The following is a 19,336-nucleotide window of genomic DNA, read 5'->3' as shown; positions in this document are numbered from 1 at the left end:
CATGAATGGGAGAACGTTTCGCGTTAAGTCCAAAAAGAACTCAATGTCAGTCATGCGGCATAGTTCCATAGTCAGTCATGCTGCATTGGGTATCGATGGTTGACTTGATTTTGCAAGATTTGCCATTCAAGTATCGAAAAGGTTGGCAAGATCACGATGCTTTTCTTCAACCGGGGACTCCAAGCTCTACGACTTCTCTCATTTGTACTCGCACAATCATTTACAACTTCCCAAGCTACCTGTTCCAGACCTTAAGTCTACTGTTCAACGATATCTCCAAAGGTTTGACCTGACCACCTGCTTGAAACTGGCTGTCTGATTTCCCCAAAGCTTGATACCGCTGATGGAGCCAAGTGAATTTCAGAAGTATAGTGAAATCGTCAGAAAATTTGAAGAAGAAGAAGGTTCAACATTGCAGTCGTTGCTGTTACAATCTCTTGAGCACGAAGGATACCCGTACAGCTATGTGGTGATGCTAAGAGTACTTATGCTTTCTTCTTCTTATCAAGCACTTTCAGGAAAGGTATTGGGACGACATGTACCTCAACCTCAGATGCCCCATACCAGTTCATGTGAACCCAGCATACAACTTGAAACATGATGAAGATTGCGGGAAACCGAAATCTCAGGCCAGTCGGCTATCGAAATTCATATCTCTTAGTTTCAGATGGCAAGAGAAAGTTCTTCGAGGGCATCTTGAGCCAGAAAAGAGCCCTAGCTGCATGAGTTTCTTCTCGAGGTCAGCTCTGTTGAGCTTCTTGCGACGTCTCTGAAGTCTTCGTGTGAACCAGACTACTTGGAACAGCACGAATTCCACACATCGGTAGGGACATCCTCAAGACGAACGCGCATTCTCGTCATGTTGTTTTGATTCGAGGAAACAAATTCTTTCAAGTGCAGGTGCATCGAATCACACTTATGTTTGAAAGGTTGATCGCTACACCAGGTTCTCTCTGCCGACAGGTCTGAGATTCTGTCCTGTGAGGCGCTTGAGCAACAAATACAACATGTCCTCGATACAGTCCCGCCAGCGAAGGGAAATGAAGTTGGTGTTGGAATATTTACGTGGGAGGATCGCGATGCATGGGCCAACACTCGAAAACAGCTGGAAACTTGCTCGGCCATCAATCAGGAGTCGCTGCGAACGATCGACTCTGCACTTTTTGTTGTTTGCCTTGATCATGGACCACACCAGGGTTACACAGAACGAGCTCAAGATATCCTTCATGGACAAATGAATTCGATTTCCAACAGATGGTTTGACAAGCTTCAGGTTTGCCGGTGATGCAAATATCACTTGCAAGACATAACGAAACGTTCTAGATTATATCCGATTCAACAGGAGCCCTTGGAGTTAATTTTGAGCACTCATTCTCCGATGGAGTAGTCTGGAATCGCTGGCTCTCTGAAGTTTGGGACAACATGCAAGGGAATCAGGCGTTGGGGGCCCCTGCTCCTCTTCCAAGATTTTCAGAAACCAATTGTGTTGATCCAAGCTGCCCAGTAGCGCTGCAATTTGAGATTGACAGCGCCATGGAGAAGTAAGCATTTCAAATTTGATTTCTGGATTTGAGGTTTGAGGGGTGAGATTAGAGTGACTTGTTCCTTCATTTGCAGTCGGATGAGAGAAGCTCGCAAGAGAGCCGAGGCTCTGACTCTCAACACTCACACCCACATGCTGCGTTTCTCGTCCTTTGGCAAAGAGAAATTCAAATTGTGGGGGCTGAGCCCCGATGGAGTGGTGCAGATGGCAATACAGATAGCTTATCATCGCCTACACGGCAGAGCAGTACCAACGTAAGGGACGAGGAGGCAGGCATGGACTCACTGTGACTTTCAGATATGAATCATGCTCCACCAAAGGGTATTTTCATGGAAGGACTGAGGTTGATTATCTTGGTTCTGCTGTACTTGACTGCTCTGTGATGTGTAGGTTATACGTTCATGTCACGATGAAGGCAGCCAGATGGTACGAGCAATGAACCAAGACAAAAGAAATGTCTCCCCGGGATATCAACCCTTCACTAGAAATCAACAGACAGAACTCTTCAAGAATGCTGTCAAGCGGCAGAATGACTTGTCTCGCCTGGCGGTGTGCTGCCTGGTTGCCGTCATGGTCCTTGACTGAGAGAGCAGGTACAAGGCCAAGGGGTTGACAGGCATCTGATGGCTCTCAACAAAGTGGCCCATGGGGTTCTTCCTGTGGACAACAAGCTGTTAGAGGCGAAGATCCCTGCTGCCATCCCTGCTGCCTTTCAGCATCAAGTATTTGGATATTCGAGTACTTGGCTGATATCAACAAGGTAGGCGCACAGCAAGGCGTCGATGTCCAGTAACCATGTCGTTTCTTAGCAACGTCTCAACAACTTGGAATTCAATCTTCGCATTTGGCCCTGTTTCTGAACATGGATATGGTGAGAACCTCTTGTTTACCAAGGATCGCCTTAAAGATTCTTCAGGGGTCGGCTATCTAATCCATGACGATCAAGTACTATTGAATCTTACTTCATGGAGAGACTCAAAGGTCAGTTGAAGAATTCTATGTCGAAGTTTGATGTTCTGTCAACAACACTAGGAAACCGATTCCGACCTATTCGCCAAATCTCTTGAGGTCCCTTTGCATCGAGTCTTTCAAACCATCCTTGACATCCTCTTAGGAAGCTTTCTTCAAAATTCAAGAAACTTTTGAATGAGTAAAATTCTGGCTCATCTTTGCTCTTCAATTCTTGTGGTGTGGCAGATGTCAGAGACTTTGTGAATTTGCAACGATGAGAATGACCAGAGATGTTGCGCTGTTGAATGCACTGTGGGGGTGGAGAACGAGTTTGCATGAGTTCTATACATTACAAATCTATTCATACATCGAGTCGCCTTCACTCTTCCGCCTCCTCCCCCCTCTGTCTCTCTCGCCATCGTTAAACTTGAGAACCCTTTTCGGTCCTCACAGCGAAAAAAAAAGGTGACCTTTTTTTCCCCCCCAATTTAGAGCAGGAGAGTGCGGCGGGTATGATGCAGTTCCAGCACCGTTCGACATGGTGAGTAGCACGGGCAACGACGACGCCATGCAGTAAGGGGATGAAAGTAGTGCAAGCAGATAGTTTATCTTGCTACCACACATGCAGTGATTAGCTTCTGTTGTTCTCTAGTGATTAGCCTCTCTTGCCTTGCAATCATTTGCCTTTTTCCTAGGTTCCTCCTTGCCATGCTGGCCACCACTTGTTCAGCAACTCAGCCGCGTGCTCCCAGCAGCATTGTACAAGCCGTTCAAAACGGAAGGTCGCAGGTAGAGCAGCCGTTGGAAGCATTTTCATGTGTCATGCTAAGGTGTGAATCCAGGCACTGAGCACGGAGAAAGACCCGTACCAAGACGGCGGAGACCCAATCAAACAAAAAGAGTACAAGGAGCAATTCCTGCACGTCGACGGAACCATCAACGAGAAGGTGCTGTTGATGATCCAACAGTACAGCCCCATTAGTGCTGGAGCCGTTCCAACTAGCCTCGGCCTGTTTCTCTTCCTGCTGGCAATCTCGGTGACTTTGTATTCATGGATGCGGTCCAACATGTGCTTTGAGCCGAGGGTGAGGCGTGAGATGAATCATCTTCTTCTGACGTGTTGATGTTCAGATGAACGCGACGACAGAAAGGCTCCGTGAGGAGCGAAGGTTGAAGACACTACAGAGGATGGAGGAGTCTGTCTAATTGTATTTTTCACAAACTGGCAACAAATGATTTATGCTTTGAATCCTTACATATCCAACGCCATTTCTGCCAGCTTCATCGCACCCTCTCTGCAGCATTCTCAGCATACGTAAATATTCATCACGCGCCTCACCGCGTCTGTGCTCCTCCTATGAAGCCTGTCGCGTGCACGAAGATGCAACCTTGTACCTGAAATGTGTCAAATCAAGCCCTTGAAACAACGTTTTTCTACTCCGGTAAGATCACTCAAGGCCTGGTCTCGAATCTACATATTCGTTAGCGACAGATCTTGGCCGTGTCAAGTAATTACTCCGCGCCAGGCTTCCGGCAACGCCTTGCGGCAATGGAACGATTCAGGTCGCTCAGGTACGGCCTTGCGTGACTATCACTGGGGTACCGTCCAGTCGTTCTCATACCTGGACTCGCCATGACCCTCCTTGGTCCTCATACACTGCATACAGCACATTGGCCTAACACGCACATGACTTTGATGTGAACAAGTGTATACATGGAAACCTGGAGCTCCTTCTCAATCTCAAAAAGATGATCCTTCCAAGGGCAGGCCTGTCCAAAGTATTAGAATACATTCTTCCAATCACAGCGCAAACCGTTTTAAGAACAATAATCTTTCCACTTGGATGATCCTGTCATCATCGAAAAAACGGCCACGTCACGATTGACAGCAGTGGCAATCCAATTACAAGTCACATCTAAGCGTGAAGATATTGCTTCGTAGACAATTGATCGTGCTGGCAGAAATGCTTTGGCGTAGTAGTTGACGACTGCGAAATGTCTTCAGTTTCGGGGCCGTTGGTGCTATCCTACTAAATACTGGATTCCATCTCGTCACCAACAATTTGCATTGCCTACGCCGAATTCAAAAGAGAGCAGACGCAAAACAAAAGAAAACCTTCTGAAATTGTTCGTCTGGTTTCTTGCTCTGATCATTCCAGCTCTGAGAACACGTTACAAGAGAGCTTGGATTGCCATACATCTCTGCTAACTGGGTTCAACCGAGCAACGCGTTGACCGAGCATGGTAGAGACCTGGAATAATCAATCTAATCACATGGGAGAAAGAAGCAGTTTTCTTTCACCTTATACTTGGGAACAGCATCTGCAGCATAACATTGGACCCCATTATCCACCGCATCGATCTCCTCACTGCCAAAAGTCTTAATTGAGCTGTAGAGCAAAAACTCAGCACAAGACATGAAATTATCGTAGACCAAATGATAAAGCTTCTCGTAATTGACATCAACGCTCTTCACGATATTCTGAAGAATCTGATATATTTATGGTTTCAATCAACAGGCTTGAACAAACAAGACTAAGGGAACCTCTTGCCCGAAGTATTTGTAGATGAGTCCTAAAGCATTTCTTCAGCTTTCAGTTCCTGTAAGAAGACAGAGGATAACCTGCAGACGAAAGCTTTGTAACAACATGCTTCTCATCGAAAGTATCAGTAAATGATTTCCTGCAGAAGTTTCATCAGTCTGAAGAACAAAGCACGCGCGATCTCTACGTACTGGTGATGATCGTAACGATGCGTTGAAGGGTCAAAGACAGCTCCAACGTCGACGACAATGTCCATCTCTGAGAGTTTGTTTTCCTGCACTTCATCATTCCTCATACCGTCACACCCGGTGATCCGACCTCACGAGTTCTCACGATTTCAGCGTCGGCGAACTGTTTGGTTTGATGCAGCATCCAACATCTCGATCATCATATTAGTACTTTAAAGTGATCGGACTTCAAAAAATTTCTCACGCCAAAACCTCGTCGCAATGAAATGCTCCGTCATGAGTTCCAATGCGCTTCTGAGCTTGCAGTCAGAGCATTATTCAACAAGATAACGAAACACCATGCTGCGAGCTCGCTGCTCAACAGCAGTAACAAAAGAAATTGAAAGGATGTTGTGTAAGTGAAGGAATTTGACTAGATAAGTAAATCACCTTGGCGTCTGATCCAGATTGAGTCATGCGAACTTGTTGGATGGAGCAACCTCCGCGTAAACTGAGAGTCCAAGTTCACACTCTCGCCAGGATCAACGGATTGAATGACCGTAGTAGGTTCCTGGTAGTGATGGGAGGCAAAAAGCAGTTGCAGGCGGCTACAACTGAGATGAAACGTTCATGCAAGACAAAGACTGCTATGGGCTTCACCTTGTAACCCGATGAGCCTGGAGGCAAGAATCTGTCAAGGAGGGTCAGATCAATCTTAAGGTTGCCATCAGCATCAAAATCTCAGCCTCTCCTCTCTACTCGCGCATGGCCCTCAAGACACGCGCATGGCCCTCAAGACACGCGCATAGCACTGTAACTTGGCAGGTGGAACCTCCATCCCGCTCGTGTCCATCGACAAGCGGATCGTGGAAGCAGTCTGGCCGGTAACGGCTGCAATGTAACCGCCAGCGGACAAGGTTTCCAGTCAGGTTTCCAGTCCTCCCCTGTCACTGTCGACCTATCCTGCTCTCTCTGGCGATCCCTGGCAGGAGCCATGTCTGCCTATGAAGAAAAGGTATGTTGCACTTGCATCTGCCCCATCAAAGCACATTGCTTCTTGTTTGCTTACTGTCGCCTTCCAACAGCGTCTGCAGCGAATCCGGGAGAATCGAGAACTCTTGATAAGCCTGGGGATAGCCAGCGAATTACATGGGTTGTCGTCTTTGAGCAAAGACGAAGGCAAGGAGACAGGAGAAATCAAGTCTGAGAGCTCTACGAAAAGGAGAAAAACTGTTGTGGCGGGGGAAGGAAAATCGACTCGTACACTTAGAAGCGCTGTGAAGAAAGATCCTGTGCAAGAACAAGAATTTCCAGAACTGAGGGAAGAGGTGAATATTTTTCCAGGTCGCGGCTTGTTCTTCCCAGAGACCATGTCATATTGCAGGCGAAATCGAGCAAGACCTCTAGACCTCATCCGAATGCTGGAAGATCCCTCGAAGAGCGAATGTCCGAGCTTGAAGTGTGATCTTCAGCTGTCTAAAAGACTGTTGCTTCCCCCTGATGGAATGTTTGCCGCCGCAGATGGGGACTTTGGTGGATTTGTCAAAAGAAGAAGCAATATTTATTGTACTAGGCTCAACTAGGAAACCTTACAAGGCAAAGTGACAAGCAAAAATACAAAATCTGATTTGTTTGAAGCAGGTATCGATTGGTGGGGCGCGATCTAAATGTGCATGTTTAGACTTTCGACTTCGGTGAGACAATGCTGTTTTGCAGGATTTCTTATCCTCTGGACATTATTTGACTCCACTGACGTGCTAGGAAAAGAGAATGCAAGCATATCGCGCTTCTTCGCAGAACGTTGGGTTTGACATCCGACAATCTGGAAGGGTGAGGAAACAATATAGTGTCTCCCTTTGCCTGAACGAACTTTCTAAGGTGGCATGACGCTGTCCTCGCTCATCTCGATCAACAGCCATGACATACCCATGTGCCGCGCCGCAGCCCGGCCGCCGTGATTCCAAGTTCAACGGCGGCGGGCCGGATACTCAGACCGGCCCGGTCGACTGATCACGATCTCCTTTCAACGTGGCTCAAAGTCACTGAGTCAGATCATAACTAGCAACGAGGACAATCACGAGACTCGAGATGGAGTGGCAACGCAACTTGAACTTGAAATAGTCATGATTTAAAGGCCTCCCTGAGGTTTCAACCCAAGTTTGGTTCTTGCGCTGTGTTTTTCTCTTCTCGCCGTCTGGCCTGTGCGACCGACAGCCTCGGAGTGTCAGGGTCAAGCCTCCCGGACGGTCCAGGCCGGGCCGCGGGCTGCCGTACGGTCTCAGGCCCTGAGTGTCCTCGTACTGATCTTTAACTTAACTTTGAGTGAAGAATACACTTTGACTTTGGAGGTAGACGAGGCGAGCATGGTAGGTTGGAAATGAATGGAATGGTCAGCAGATGGATAGGCGCTTCTGCTCTTGTTGCTCTGTTCTCTTTCGCTGCATGGCTAGTAGACAACGAACAGCTTCCTGCTGCAAAGTTAGCAAGGAACGATTATCCAACGTTTTCTCCCATAAATCGTTCAAATACCTTGCTTCGAAACCATGTGCTTCAAGGTCCCTCTGCATACTCAGTGGAAACTATTATTTTTTCTCCTGGTGGAAGAATGTTTGGGTTACAAGGTGATGGGTATCTGGTAGAATTTGACAGTGATAGTCAGACTGCAAGAAGCAAGCGAGTTATATATCTGGGTCCAGGCCGATTGCTAGGCGGCAAGTTTCATTCTGATCATACATTATTCATTGCTTGTGCTCTCAAAGGTCTTTTACGGGTGCATTTTGACAAGAGCTTTGTTAATAGACCGTCAGTTGAGCTTGTATACTCAGAGGGCATCACCCTGGCAGATGATATCGCTATCGGACCGATTTCAAAGAAAGTTTATTTCACGGTTGCCACCGATATTCTTCCATGGAGGACAAGGAAAAGTCAAGATGAGTTTGATGTAGTGGGCGCATCTATCTTGGATTGTATCCGCGGTAAACCAGCAGGCAAAGTGTTGGAATATAATCCGCAAACGGGTCACGTAAACGTCCTAGCAGAAGGACTTTGGTTTGCAAACGGGCTTACAATTTCGCCTGATGAATCATACTTGCTAGTGGCTGAGACGTTTGCGGCGCGTCTCACTAAAATATGGTTGAGACGGCCTGAGAGGGGAAGGCGGGAAGTGCTGGCTTCTAGATTTCCAGGATATATCGATGGAGTCACAATAGATCCAAAAGCACACACGGCATGGGTAGCTGTTCCGACTGCAGCGCCGAGGCTGGCGGGGTTGATTTCTTCCCTACCAAGTGATGTGATGGATCAGTTAATCCGAAGCGCACTTATGCTCTTGCCGAGCTGGATGCTCCCTGCGCAATCTCCATATTCCTGCCTGGTGGAGGTTTCGTTAGAGGACGGCGCTATCCTCAGAGAGCTTCAAGATCCTGACGGCCAGCGAATGAGGATGGTCACAAGTGTTGTGATACGAAACGGCAACCTGTACCTGGGATCGCTGGAGACTAACTTTGTTGGGGTCATCAGGCTGGATTCGCTCTCGACTTGATAATGTTTTGAACTACCAGGAGAATGAATTGAGATCAAAGTAGAACGTGAAAACAGAACAATTTGCCAGATATTTCGATGCTGAGAGACAAGAGGCAGGGAGACTGAACTTTGCCGGCGGGTCAGCAAAACTTTTCTGTGCCAGCGGCCGTTTTCCTTCATGAAGCACACTCCATTTGGCACTGAGAATATCTTAGCAAGAATTTTTGAACTAGACTCAAGCAAGTTCATATCCGATATCTCTTGCTAGTGTGAGGTTATAAAGACTGTCATGCTGAGGTTATTTAGTACAACAGTCATGCGGTGATCAACTGTCTGCGGGCCGCGCTTGATCTAAATCAACACGGCCTGCCTCAGAGATTTTACCTAGAATTACTCGAAGGCAGAAAAATTTGTTCGTTGCTAGTTAGTAGCAGCGAGGAAGGGACTTGACGCATGAGCATCAAAAATTTGACTGGATGACTGGTGGGATGCTCGCATCTTGTTAGTGATAGGACGCAGGCATCCAAGCACCTTGTGACAGCCAGCAGGTCAGCTCTATTTCTATACCTCTGTCTGCCGAATCCTTGTGCTAATGGCTTCTACTCTACTGACGTCGAGTAGTTCCCTCAGCTGATTGTAGGGGGAAGATGTTGAGCGGTGAAGGGGACAACGTCCAAGATGACTTCGATTACATTTCTAAAGTGCGACATCAGCTGAAGAGAAGGAAGAGCGAGATCAAAGTCAACCCTACACTGCCATCTCCCAACGAGCTTGAGAAATTCCATGCTGGACTGATAGCAGATGTAGTGATTGAACATCACGTCAAATTGAAAGAACAAGAGTTGGGCCTTCGAAAAGCTTCTCAAGTGGTGCATGAGAAAAGGAGGAAGAGGTTAGATGAAGATGGAGCTGTACACCGTACCTGGGCACCAGACCCTGTTAGATTTCGAGGAAAGTCGCTTTTTCTCTTCTCAATCTCACATCCATTGCGATATGCCTCTATCTACATTCTGCAGCATGGACTAGAGCAAGTGATGTTGATTCTGATCTTAATCAATGCAGTCATACTTGCTTGCTTCGACCCCCATGACACAACAGACTATCGTCCGATCTCTGCTCGTCGAAATGTTTTGAGAGCAATCAATCAAATTCTTTCCATCTGTTTCGGGTTTGAATGCCTCATCAAGATCGTTGCTCAAGGACTCCTTCTAGGCCCAACAAGTTTCCTGTCTGACGGATGGGGATGGATGGATCTTGTAATTGTTGTCTTGGGTTTGATGCAAGATTTCTTGAGCATAAGCTGGCTGAGGAGCATGGCGGTTCTAAGAGCTTCCAGAATGTTGAGGCCACTGCGAGCTATCAATAAGGTGCCGCAATTGAAACTTCTGGTCTCTTTCCTTCTACAAGTCGTTCCAACCTTGAACACAGTCTTGTTCCTCTGCACGTTCATCTTCTTCATCTTTGCCATTGTGGGAGTACAGGTTTTTCAAGGTGTGTTGAGGCAAAGTTGCTATGGGGTAAACAGCGGAGAAATCCATGTCCCCCCAATCAGTTGTTCAGACACAGTTCAGTGGGGTACAAGGGTATGCCCTACAGGGTACCAATGTCTGATGTTAGCGCAAGGCCCTTATGCAGGCATAATTAACTTTGACAATGTTCTCTATGCGTTACTATCGATTGCTCAAATGATGACATTGGAAGGCTGGGTATCCATCATGCGATCTGTCTCTGAAACCTCTTCGGGGTTTGTCTTCTTCTTCTTCCTTGCCCTGGTGCTAGTCGGCCCACTACTCTCCTTGAAAATGTTTCTCGCTATAATTGCTAATCGCCTTCGTGAAATGCAGATACAAAACAAACGACATCTTGGCAGGGATGTGATTAAAGTAATGACCAAACGATTTGCCAGCAGAATGTACGAGCAATGGGTTGAAGCAAGCTTGGTTTCTCGAATTGAAAAATTGGATGAGTTCAGAACATTTCGTGCCAGGCAAATTCAAAAATTCTTCTTTACCTGGGATCAAATCAGGCCATCGAAGCAACAGCTTTTGAAACAAACTACTGCAGGGGTGGGATTATCAATTTTGAAGGAGATCGGAGAACCAGCTGTCGTGATGAGCTTGAAGCTGGGAGGAACAGCTATGAAAAACGGGAGATAATGAAAGGAGATAGCATCATTCAAATCGACAACACAGACATCGTCCCTCTGGATTTGCACGCAGTCTATCAGCTCATGGTTGGCAGGAGAGGAAGTCGTGTGACATTGACAATCAGACGGACCAAGACCAGACGCATTGCATCAACACCTCGAGCAGGAAGCCAAGAAAACAGGACAATCACTGAAGAGGTTGATCATGTGATTCCGCTGGTTCGAGATTTGCTTCCACAAATGTTCGAAGAAGAACAATATCAGAAAGAGCTAATCCGGCAGGAAAAGGATGAAGACGAATTTTGGGAAAAAGCGAAATCAGTTCTTGAGCCATACAGTGGCAGGCAGAAAGAATATGTACCGTTTCGCGAGCGCCTAAGACGGACTGCAATTTCTGACACTCTTTCGGACATCATGTCCGTCATTATTGTTATCAACATCTCTTGTTTGGGTTTCTATCATGAGCTTGACAGTCCTATAGGAAATTTGTGGGTATCCAGTGGAAAGACGAGGAGTTACTGGCTATTCCGAGCTTCTCTTGAAGGGCTCAATGTTTTATTTCTTTGCACTTACGTGATTGAAATGGCAATCAAGATCGCTGGACTTGGCATATTTGGTTATATCAAAGTTCCACAAAATCTCTTTGATGGATTCATCGTATGCATTGGAGCGTACGAATTTCCGACAGGTCTTAGTCTCATCTTTTGCTATCTTCAGAACCAAGACGGAAGTGTTTGTAACGCTTCAAGCACAACCCTCAGTGTTCTCCGTGCCTTCCGTCTTGTTCGTCTTGTCAAATTTCTACGAAAGTTTCCCCAATTTCAAAGACAAGTGGGAAGAATTGCTGAGATGCTGCGACCTGTTGCAACAATGGTAGTTTTGATCATGTTGTTCCTCTTCATCTACACTATCCTCGGGATGAACTTGTTTGGGGCAAAGATGTGGTATCGCCCAACATGGCAGGATATTGAGCTTGGAGAATGGGTCTACGTTGACATTCCAGGTGATGATTTGCCATCTCTATTGCCTGGAAGGCCAGGGATTGTTCAGAGTATAGATAGAGCACAACATCCGAGACTGCCGTATAGAGTGCGAATAGTTAGCAGCTTCACAACATTCGGATACGAGACGGAAGAAGTTTGGGCGGGCATTAGGAATGATGACGTATTCACTGTTCTTCCGTGGGATAATTCTGCTGCAATCTCTTTTGCTATTCCTCGCGAAAATTTTGATACGTTTCAGTCTGCATTATTGACTGTATTCCAGATCTTGACACAAACAAACTGGCAGAACATCATGTACTCTGCCTGTTCGATCAATGGAGGGCCATCAGCTTTATACTTTTATGCCTTGATTTTCGTTGGAAACTATGTTCTTATGAACGTTTTCCTGGGAATTGTAATTGTTGGTTTTGGAGATAATAAGGGCCAACTGGCAATCATTGAGCGAGATAACAGGGAACTGGCAATGCAGCGATTCAAATCTAGTCGTATTCTCGAAAAAAATGTCATCAAGGCTTTATCAAAACATCTTTGCAACTTTCCCGGACCTAATTGCATGTTAGGAGGGGTCTCCATGTGGAGTTTACTTCAATTTCGTGAAAAGAAAGTTGCAACATTTAATGTGAAGACAATTTCAGCAGGTTCGGAGATTGTATACGACTACGATTATGTTCAAATACCAATGGCTGTCCGAGATGCTGCAAAGCTTTTGCTGGGTTCGATGAACTTTCAATTTCTTGGGAACGAGCCACTACCTACAGCCACAGACATCCAGCGAATCATTCTTGACCTACGAACTGTACGAGTGCTTTCACGCAAGCGAAACAAGCTGGGAAAGATTCTGAAAAGCAAAGCTCAGTCTTCTCGAGTCCTACCTGCTCTGATTGTCAATGTCAAAAATACTAACACAAGCTCGTTTTTCATTGCTGTAGAATATCTCTTCAAGTTCTGGGAGCGAGTTGAAGCAACGGAAGAGAAGCAAATGATTCGTGGGATGGAGTCCAATCTTGCAATGACGGAAGAACAAATGAATGACAATATGCAATTAATCTTGGAGGGTGCAGACCTAACCATTGCAGAACAAGCGCGCAAGAACGTCGGAGATCCCTTTCATTCTGACATTGCGATGCAACTGCTTCATCCTGATGGTTCAACAAGATGTCAAGGAGTGGTTGGTAGGAGAACTCAGTGTCCGAACAAACTCGACTGTATGGAACATAGAGAAGTCAACGTGCGGTTCCTTTCGGGATATCAGAGTCTGAAACTCATATCTCGTGGCAACACCTCGGTTGCGATGGCACGAGATGGAGAAAACCTTGCAAAGATGATGCGGACAGGTCTACAATCTTCACTTGAAAACCACTCACAAGATGATGTTCCTTACTCGGTCTGTGGATGCATAACATGGAACAATCCTATTCGCACATTTGCAGGGAATGTCGTCAACAATCCTCTCACTGAAAAATTCATTGTGACTCTTATTCTCATTGACTGCATGGCTCTTGCTACTGAACGTCCGTTTCGATCCAATTTGGAAGAAACCATCACGACCTGGCTGCACATTTCTGTAACTCTCTTTTTCGTTTTTGAAGCATCTTTCAAAGTTCTCTGGTATGGACTGAAAAAGTATTCAAGAAATCCATGGAACCGTGTGGATATGATTGTTGTGCTGGGAGGAATCACTGAAATCTTGATGCAACTCATCATACTTACTTCTTCGGCTGTGGCTGCAATTCGCATTATTCGAATCGTCAAAGGCTTGAGGGCGCTGAGGCCTTTAAGAATCCTCGCACAGACTACCGGTCTTCGCATTCTGCTGTCAACTCTAGCAGGGGCATGGAAGCCCATTATCAGCGCAGCTCTCGTTTCAGTAGCTGTGTTTCTTGTGATTGCAATCCTTGGCATGCAAGTTTTAAGTGGGAATATGCACTTCTGCAGTGACCCGATGATCTGGACCAAGGAAGCTTGCAACGGAACAGATCCTGGAGGCGCATCTAGAGTTTGGCAAAAAGACTCTTTGAACTTTGACTGGATTGGGGATGGTCTGATTTACGTTTATGTGTTGGCTTCTCAAGATAATTGGCCTGTCCTGATGCGCCAGGGAATAGACTCCACGGGGCCAACAACAGGGCCTCGCAAAGACAACATATCATGGTTTGCTGTATACTACATCTTTGTCATTGTGATTGGAGGGTTCTTTCTGATCTCTGCCAGCATCGGCGTCTTTGTGCAAGCATTCTCGGTTGCTTCTGTTGCCATGGAGTCACTTCAACCACCTCCAAGGAAACCAAGCCGGGCGGCACTTCCATACGTGTTTGATCCTCCTTCCAGTTTTGTGAGAAGTCGACTTTATTCGATCTACACGTCTATGCCATTTGAGAAGTTTTTACTTCTTTGCATTGTCGGAAACATAGTTATCATGTCGTTCGAAAGTTTTCATGATTCAGCATACTCTGTTAATATTCAGACTGGTTTCAACATGTTCTTTATGTTTACATTTGGGATTGAGGCATTTGTTGCCCTCATTTCAGTTTATCCTCGACAGTATTTCACGAACTTTATGAATTCTTTCGACATGTTTGTTGTTCTTGTATCGTTTGCTTCGTTTGCTTTCGAATCTCAGTTTTCGAGTGGTACAACGGTAAATCCAAGGATGCTTCGAGTTGTAAGGGTCTTCCGACTTTTCAGAACTCTCAGAACTCTAAGAATTTTACGATCTGCCAAAGGATTGACAGTAATTCTGGACGTGCTGAAACGATCTGTCATTTTGATTGTTAACCTACTTCTTCTGCTTGTGCTTGTCTTCTATTCCTGTGGAGTCGTGGGAGTAGCATTCTTCTCTCACATGTGCACAGACGCATATCGGACTAATGATGTTGTTCATCGATGTGATCTTCTGGCATCTGATTCACTCCTATCATCCGTTTCCAACTTCCAGAATTTGGGACTTGGTATGATACAACTGTTTGAACTGAGCACGAGAGATATGTGGTCCGATGTCATGTGGAAGTACAACCTGAGGATCACCTCTGCACGGAACCCAAATGCCCTTGACGAAGCTGTGAGGGCGTTGCAGTCTTACAAGCAAACAAGTGTCTATACTTTGAAGCAAGAGTATCTTCAAGCAGCGCGCAACGCTTTACCCCAGTGCCAGACTTATGATGAACTCAAGAAGCTACAGGATGATGGACTGCTCGTGTGCGAAAGCACTCCATGCCTAGAAACGTGCGGAAATATAGCTAGTCTTATATTCTTTCCCTTCTTCGTTGCAGTGGCTTCGTTTATCTTGATGAATTTGGTTACCGCTGTGCTTATGAGAGAACTCGTGAAAGGCGAGAATGTAGAAAGAAGATGGTATCTGAATTCATGTCTCTGCCAACGTTTCAGGTGATTCAGAAGAAATGGAAAAGGTAGTTACGTTTTGTTTTCTCTTACCCTGATTGATTTTGATAGAAACGCGAATGGGAAAAGTTCTATGCATCGGATTCTCTCCAATAAGATTAAAGATCTTACTCAAAAACAGTATATCACAATGGAACAATTCGAAGATCTTGCTTATCAGCTTGCAAACATTTTTATTTCGCCTCCAGATCCTGGCCAAGTCGAAGAGTTTGAGAATAGACTCATGGATATTGAGAAGAAAGCACAAATTGCCCAAGGTTTGATTCCAGAAGAAGACAGCAAGGAAAACTCAAGAGGAAGAAATAACAGATCTCACAATGCTGAACATGCCGAAGAAGATGAGATCAATATCGCTGTTCTTCAATTAGTACTCGACCATCGTTTTTCAAGATTGAATCGTGCTCATAAAAAAACTTCCTTCAGGCGGTCCCTCAGACGAGACATTGCTCGTGTTCTGCATTGTTCTGAAGCGCAAATTGAAATACCTGAAGTCTTTGCAGCAGAAGACACCCGGTCTACCGCTGCGAGAGTTGTCTTTCTACCGTTGGATGATATACTGATCAAAGTAATTTCTGGTCAAACTATGCGAGAAGTCTTTTCCTGTCCTCCACAGACTCTGATGATGGATTTTGTTGGCCTGCTATCTTCTGACTTGTACATTGAAAATGCATACCGCTTTCCAGAATCTGGTAAGGTTTCCTTCATTCGATTTTCTTGAAATAAAGTTGTTTGAGCAGGTTGCAAATTGCTTTCATTGGAGATTCTTTCAAGAGATTACTTATCTTCTGAGCTCAGCAAAGCAGCTTTGAAGCCAATCAGTGAAGAAAATGAGCAAAATTCACGAGGGACACTGAATGAAAAATGTATTTCACCTTCCAGCGCCGTAGGCAGCAAGGCTCCTTTCTACACGGCTACTCTCAAAGAAGTGAGTATCTTTCTTTGTGCTTTGATTTCATGCCACGCTTGGCATTTACTTTGTTTCAGGATATCAGAGTTGCGACGGATTCTGAAATGCTTGAAAATGATTCTGGAGTCACGATGAGTCTCGCACCACGAAGCAGCAGAGATGCTTACGTCCACAGAGATTCTTCTTCAAGAGCGTCAAGCCCTAGCAGTTCGCAGTCCTCTACCTCTGCGCGGAGCTCGGTCTCATCCAATCTGATCTCGAGAGCAAGACATCGAGGTCGATTTGGTGAACCAGACTTGAATCCTGATTTATCATCTTCACAAGCTGACGCCAGACCTCAACAATTTCATGCAGCCCCTTTGCATGAAAATCTTTCACTAAGTGCACGGTCATCACCATTACCAACTTCAAATATTTCTTATCTGACTGATGAGGACGTTGTCGTCGGTTCTTATGGATCTTCGAGAGAGAATAATAGTCTAACTGAATCTCATCATTCGGGAACAAGGGGTCCTTCTGGTCGATCAAAGGCTTTGTCAAAAAATCCTTCTGTATTGCGAAGCGATTTACCAAGTCGACCAGACAGTGTTGAGGTTTATTTTTCTTTCAATCTGGCTTCAGGCATGACTTGTACCTGCTTAGCCTGACTCAGAGCAGTCCCAGTCTGTCACAAGCTCGCGAGCCAGAGCGAAGGTAAGCAGCTTCGAAATTGCCTTGCTATTACAGTGAACGGGATTTCAAGTTCCGCCTGGATATGGTTTTCAAGTCACAAGAGAAAAGCTCAGAAAGGTTTCGACATTGCTGCATTTCTGTATGTTTCTGAACGTTGTGTATTGGTAGGTATCTTTTGAGAGAGTATCAAGATCCTGGCACATTTGAGACCAGGTTAAAGCCTTCGTAATTGCCGTCTTTTCAGCAAAAGATATACACCTACGCACATGTACAGCATGTTTTCTTGTTATTATGAACGACGTAAAAGATGAGACGTTCTGTCCCTCCTTTCAAAATCTTATGTTCTCAATGGTTGTCACAGCGGTGGCATCCAACAAGTCCGCCTCAACAGACGACTAACAACCAGACTCATAACTAGTAGCAGTAGCAACCGAAAGGGTGGGGTAGAAAGTAGTCAAAGAGAGGGGTGGAGTGCACGATCGCTCTACTGGCTCTTCATGAAGGCGGTACTGTACGCCGGACTAGTATGGCTGCTTGCCGCTCTTACGGTCCTCTCCATTCTTGCATCATCAGGATCGAGGCGAGATGTGCTGCAAGAGCGATCTCGTCCCGGCGTGGTTGACTGGGATAAAAAGCTCAGAATGGATGAAGAAAAACTAGAAGACTTGTCTTTTCGGCGACTTGGGATCACTTCTCCAGCAGTGAAAGGTTCATACCAAAAGTACCACCAGAAACTGCATAAGTTTTTGAGCAAAGAAACGCGGATGTTCATCAGATCACAACAAAAATATATGAATGCGTTGAGGCAATTAGAGCAAGCACCTCAGGTTGTTTCAGTAGAGATCAGGGATGGATGACTGAGTGACGTTTTTGATTTACAGATGATATTAGCTTTGAATGCATCTTCCAATTCTTCAAATTCGCAGGAAGCTCGAGATTCAGAAGCGATTATGAACGAATGCTACCCTCCCAAAGCTTGGGTTGGCGGTAGGATGACATCACTGTTTGTTGTGATGTTTGATGTGAAAACAATCAGGAAGCTGCATCGCAAAACCTGTTTTGAACCATCAGCCTTTGGAATGCTATGTGAACAAAAGGAATAATGCGCCTCTTGTTCACGTGAGCCTGATTGGCAGCAGGAGCAAGAAGTGCGAAAAGATTTTAAGCGATTATGAAACGAAGTTGAAGGAGTATTGGAAGGCTCTACGACAACACTATCCATACATGTCAGCATGGTTGGTGCATTATTCTTCTTCAATTTAAAACACTACAGGTATGACACCGGCCTCGACCATACCGCCAATCAAAACAACAGATATCTGATAACCCCAGTCCGGTTCCCTCATAAGGATATGAGCAACCTCGGCGATAATTACATAGGTATTTTGCGCAGAAGCAAATTGTGATGTATTCATCCTGACCAATCCTATCACAGTTGGTATGACCGAAGGGAACAGAGATTTCTCAGACAGGATAACAAAAGTTGAAAATGTTGGCCAAGCTCCGATCCCACTTCAGATTTTTGCTGGAGGCACAGGAGACAAGTCTTATTCGCATAGGTGATGTTTCCTAAAGCTACGACATCGCGACTTGATAGCTCGCCTGACACTTCATTCAGCTCTCGTTTTGTAAGTGATTCCGCAAGTTTAGGGCCATTCAGAAGATCGCTCGTTCCCTTTAATGAGTATGCATCGACCCTTCGGGCGGATCCAAGCTCACCGATTCACAGACTCAAAAACCAGTGGCATCCTTCCAATACCCCACAAATTCCACCTCATGACAGGTGCATGCTGCATAAACATGGAAGTTGTTGCTAGCTTTTGATACATGCACAGATTTTCTCCTCTCGAGAAAAAACAGGGAAACTCCAGCAGTACATCAAACAAGGCAGAACAAGTATTTCTCTTGGTACAGACGGAGTTCGATCTTGATGCCATTTAACAAATCTAAACGACACAGGGGAAACTATCTGGCAACGTGGATCCGTTGGGGATAAACTCAGGGCTACAGGTACTTCCCGAAGACCATTTCTTTCAGTGTAACATGTTGTAGGACGACGAGGTGCCTGCCTCTCGTTTAAAGAGGAGCTGGAGATAAATGTCAACCTTGCTTCTGAAAGCACAGCTCTGTATTAGACAGCCAGTATCAGATTGGCGAATGATACATCCATCCCACAGGCTCATGTCATTAATTATTCTGTTCACCTGATCAATGATGAAATTTCATTGACTTGTTTCTGTTGTGCACGGATTGGAGATATGGCTGCGACTTTTCGAAAAATCTCTCCCATTCCCGAGTTAAACCCCGCCGCAGCTCGTTGAGAGCAGTAATCTTTCCACTCATACTCGTCCTGTACATGCACGCCTGACACCTGTAAGATTCTCCCAGGCTGAGGCACATCTGTTCGACTCTGGCTTTGAACCGTCCTTGCAAGAGCATGAGTTCCACTTGCGTTGTGTTCTTGGCCCATTCCAGTAGGATT

The 19,336-nt window shown here is 45.6% G+C and overlaps 6 protein-coding genes across 6 annotated transcripts; 5 read left to right on the top strand and 1 right to left on the bottom strand.

Annotated features, from left to right (window-relative positions):
- Window positions 1-193: 193 nt before the first annotated feature.
- On the top strand, window positions 194-2,533 carry GUITHDRAFT_73931 (hypothetical protein; the record flags this gene model as incomplete). The annotated part of the gene is made up of 12 exons (XM_005829362.1): window positions 194-282; window positions 331-469; window positions 519-739; window positions 792-900; window positions 947-1,273; window positions 1,324-1,541; window positions 1,618-1,797; window positions 1,841-1,886; window positions 1,967-2,092; window positions 2,137-2,216; window positions 2,308-2,414; window positions 2,460-2,533. Coding segments are annotated over 12 exons (1,716 nt in total), but the record flags the coding sequence as incomplete, so codon positions are not given.
- Window positions 2,534-3,032: 499 nt separating this feature from the next.
- Window positions 3,033-3,700, top strand: GUITHDRAFT_111412 (hypothetical protein; the record flags this gene model as incomplete). The annotated part of the gene is made up of 4 exons (XM_005829361.1): window positions 3,033-3,067; window positions 3,190-3,283; window positions 3,337-3,579; window positions 3,626-3,700. 4 exons carry the CDS (start codon window positions 3,033-3,035, stop codon window positions 3,698-3,700), a joined length of 447 nt encoding a protein of 148 aa, XP_005829418.1.
- A 129-nt stretch (window positions 3,701-3,829) lies between these two features.
- Window positions 3,830-5,531, bottom strand: GUITHDRAFT_73898 (hypothetical protein; the record flags this gene model as incomplete). Its single annotated transcript, XM_005829360.1, has 17 exons — window positions 3,830-3,889; window positions 3,933-3,965; window positions 4,011-4,073; window positions 4,117-4,170; window positions 4,199-4,264; window positions 4,309-4,344; window positions 4,409-4,482; window positions 4,533-4,566; window positions 4,611-4,655; window positions 4,705-4,746; window positions 4,797-4,863; window positions 4,912-4,985; window positions 5,040-5,068; window positions 5,118-5,176; window positions 5,229-5,311; window positions 5,356-5,416; window positions 5,470-5,531. Coding segments are annotated over 17 exons (942 nt in total), but the record flags the coding sequence as incomplete, so codon positions are not given.
- Window positions 5,532-7,590: 2,059 nt separating this feature from the next.
- GUITHDRAFT_73822 (hypothetical protein) lies at window positions 7,591-8,745 on the top strand (the record flags this gene model as incomplete). Its single annotated transcript, XM_005829359.1, has 1 exon — window positions 7,591-8,745. The coding sequence occupies one exon, from the start codon at window positions 7,591-7,593 to the stop codon at window positions 8,743-8,745; it is 1,155 nt and encodes a 384-aa protein (XP_005829416.1).
- A 628-nt stretch (window positions 8,746-9,373) lies between these two features.
- GUITHDRAFT_141128 (hypothetical protein) lies at window positions 9,374-15,835 on the top strand (the record flags this gene model as incomplete). Its single annotated transcript, XM_005829358.1, has 7 exons — window positions 9,374-10,217; window positions 10,428-10,498; window positions 10,571-10,609; window positions 10,714-15,213; window positions 15,261-15,283; window positions 15,327-15,532; window positions 15,699-15,835. 7 exons carry the CDS (start codon window positions 9,374-9,376, stop codon window positions 15,833-15,835), a joined length of 5,820 nt encoding a protein of 1,939 aa, XP_005829415.1.
- A 1,612-nt stretch (window positions 15,836-17,447) lies between these two features.
- GUITHDRAFT_153524 (hypothetical protein) lies at window positions 17,448-19,087 on the top strand. Its single transcript, XM_005829357.1, has 11 exons — window positions 17,448-17,681; window positions 17,736-17,841; window positions 17,891-17,951; window positions 17,994-18,080; window positions 18,128-18,234; window positions 18,290-18,413; window positions 18,473-18,538; window positions 18,584-18,637; window positions 18,690-18,762; window positions 18,814-18,864; window positions 18,907-19,087. The coding sequence occupies exons 1-11, from the start codon at window positions 17,496-17,498 to the stop codon at window positions 18,949-18,951; spliced, it is 960 nt and encodes a 319-aa protein (XP_005829414.1). The 5' UTR covers window positions 17,448-17,495; the 3' UTR covers window positions 18,952-19,087.
- The last annotated feature ends 249 nt before the right edge of the window (window positions 19,088-19,336 follow it).

Source organism: Guillardia theta (assembly GCF_000315625.1).
Source record: "Guillardia theta CCMP2712 unplaced genomic scaffold GUITHscaffold_52, whole genome shotgun sequence".
Lineage (NCBI taxonomy): Eukaryota > Cryptophyceae > Pyrenomonadales > Geminigeraceae > Guillardia > Guillardia theta.
The sequence above is the reverse complement of the archived record's forward strand: the minus strand, read 5'-3'. Positions and strand labels throughout refer to the sequence as shown.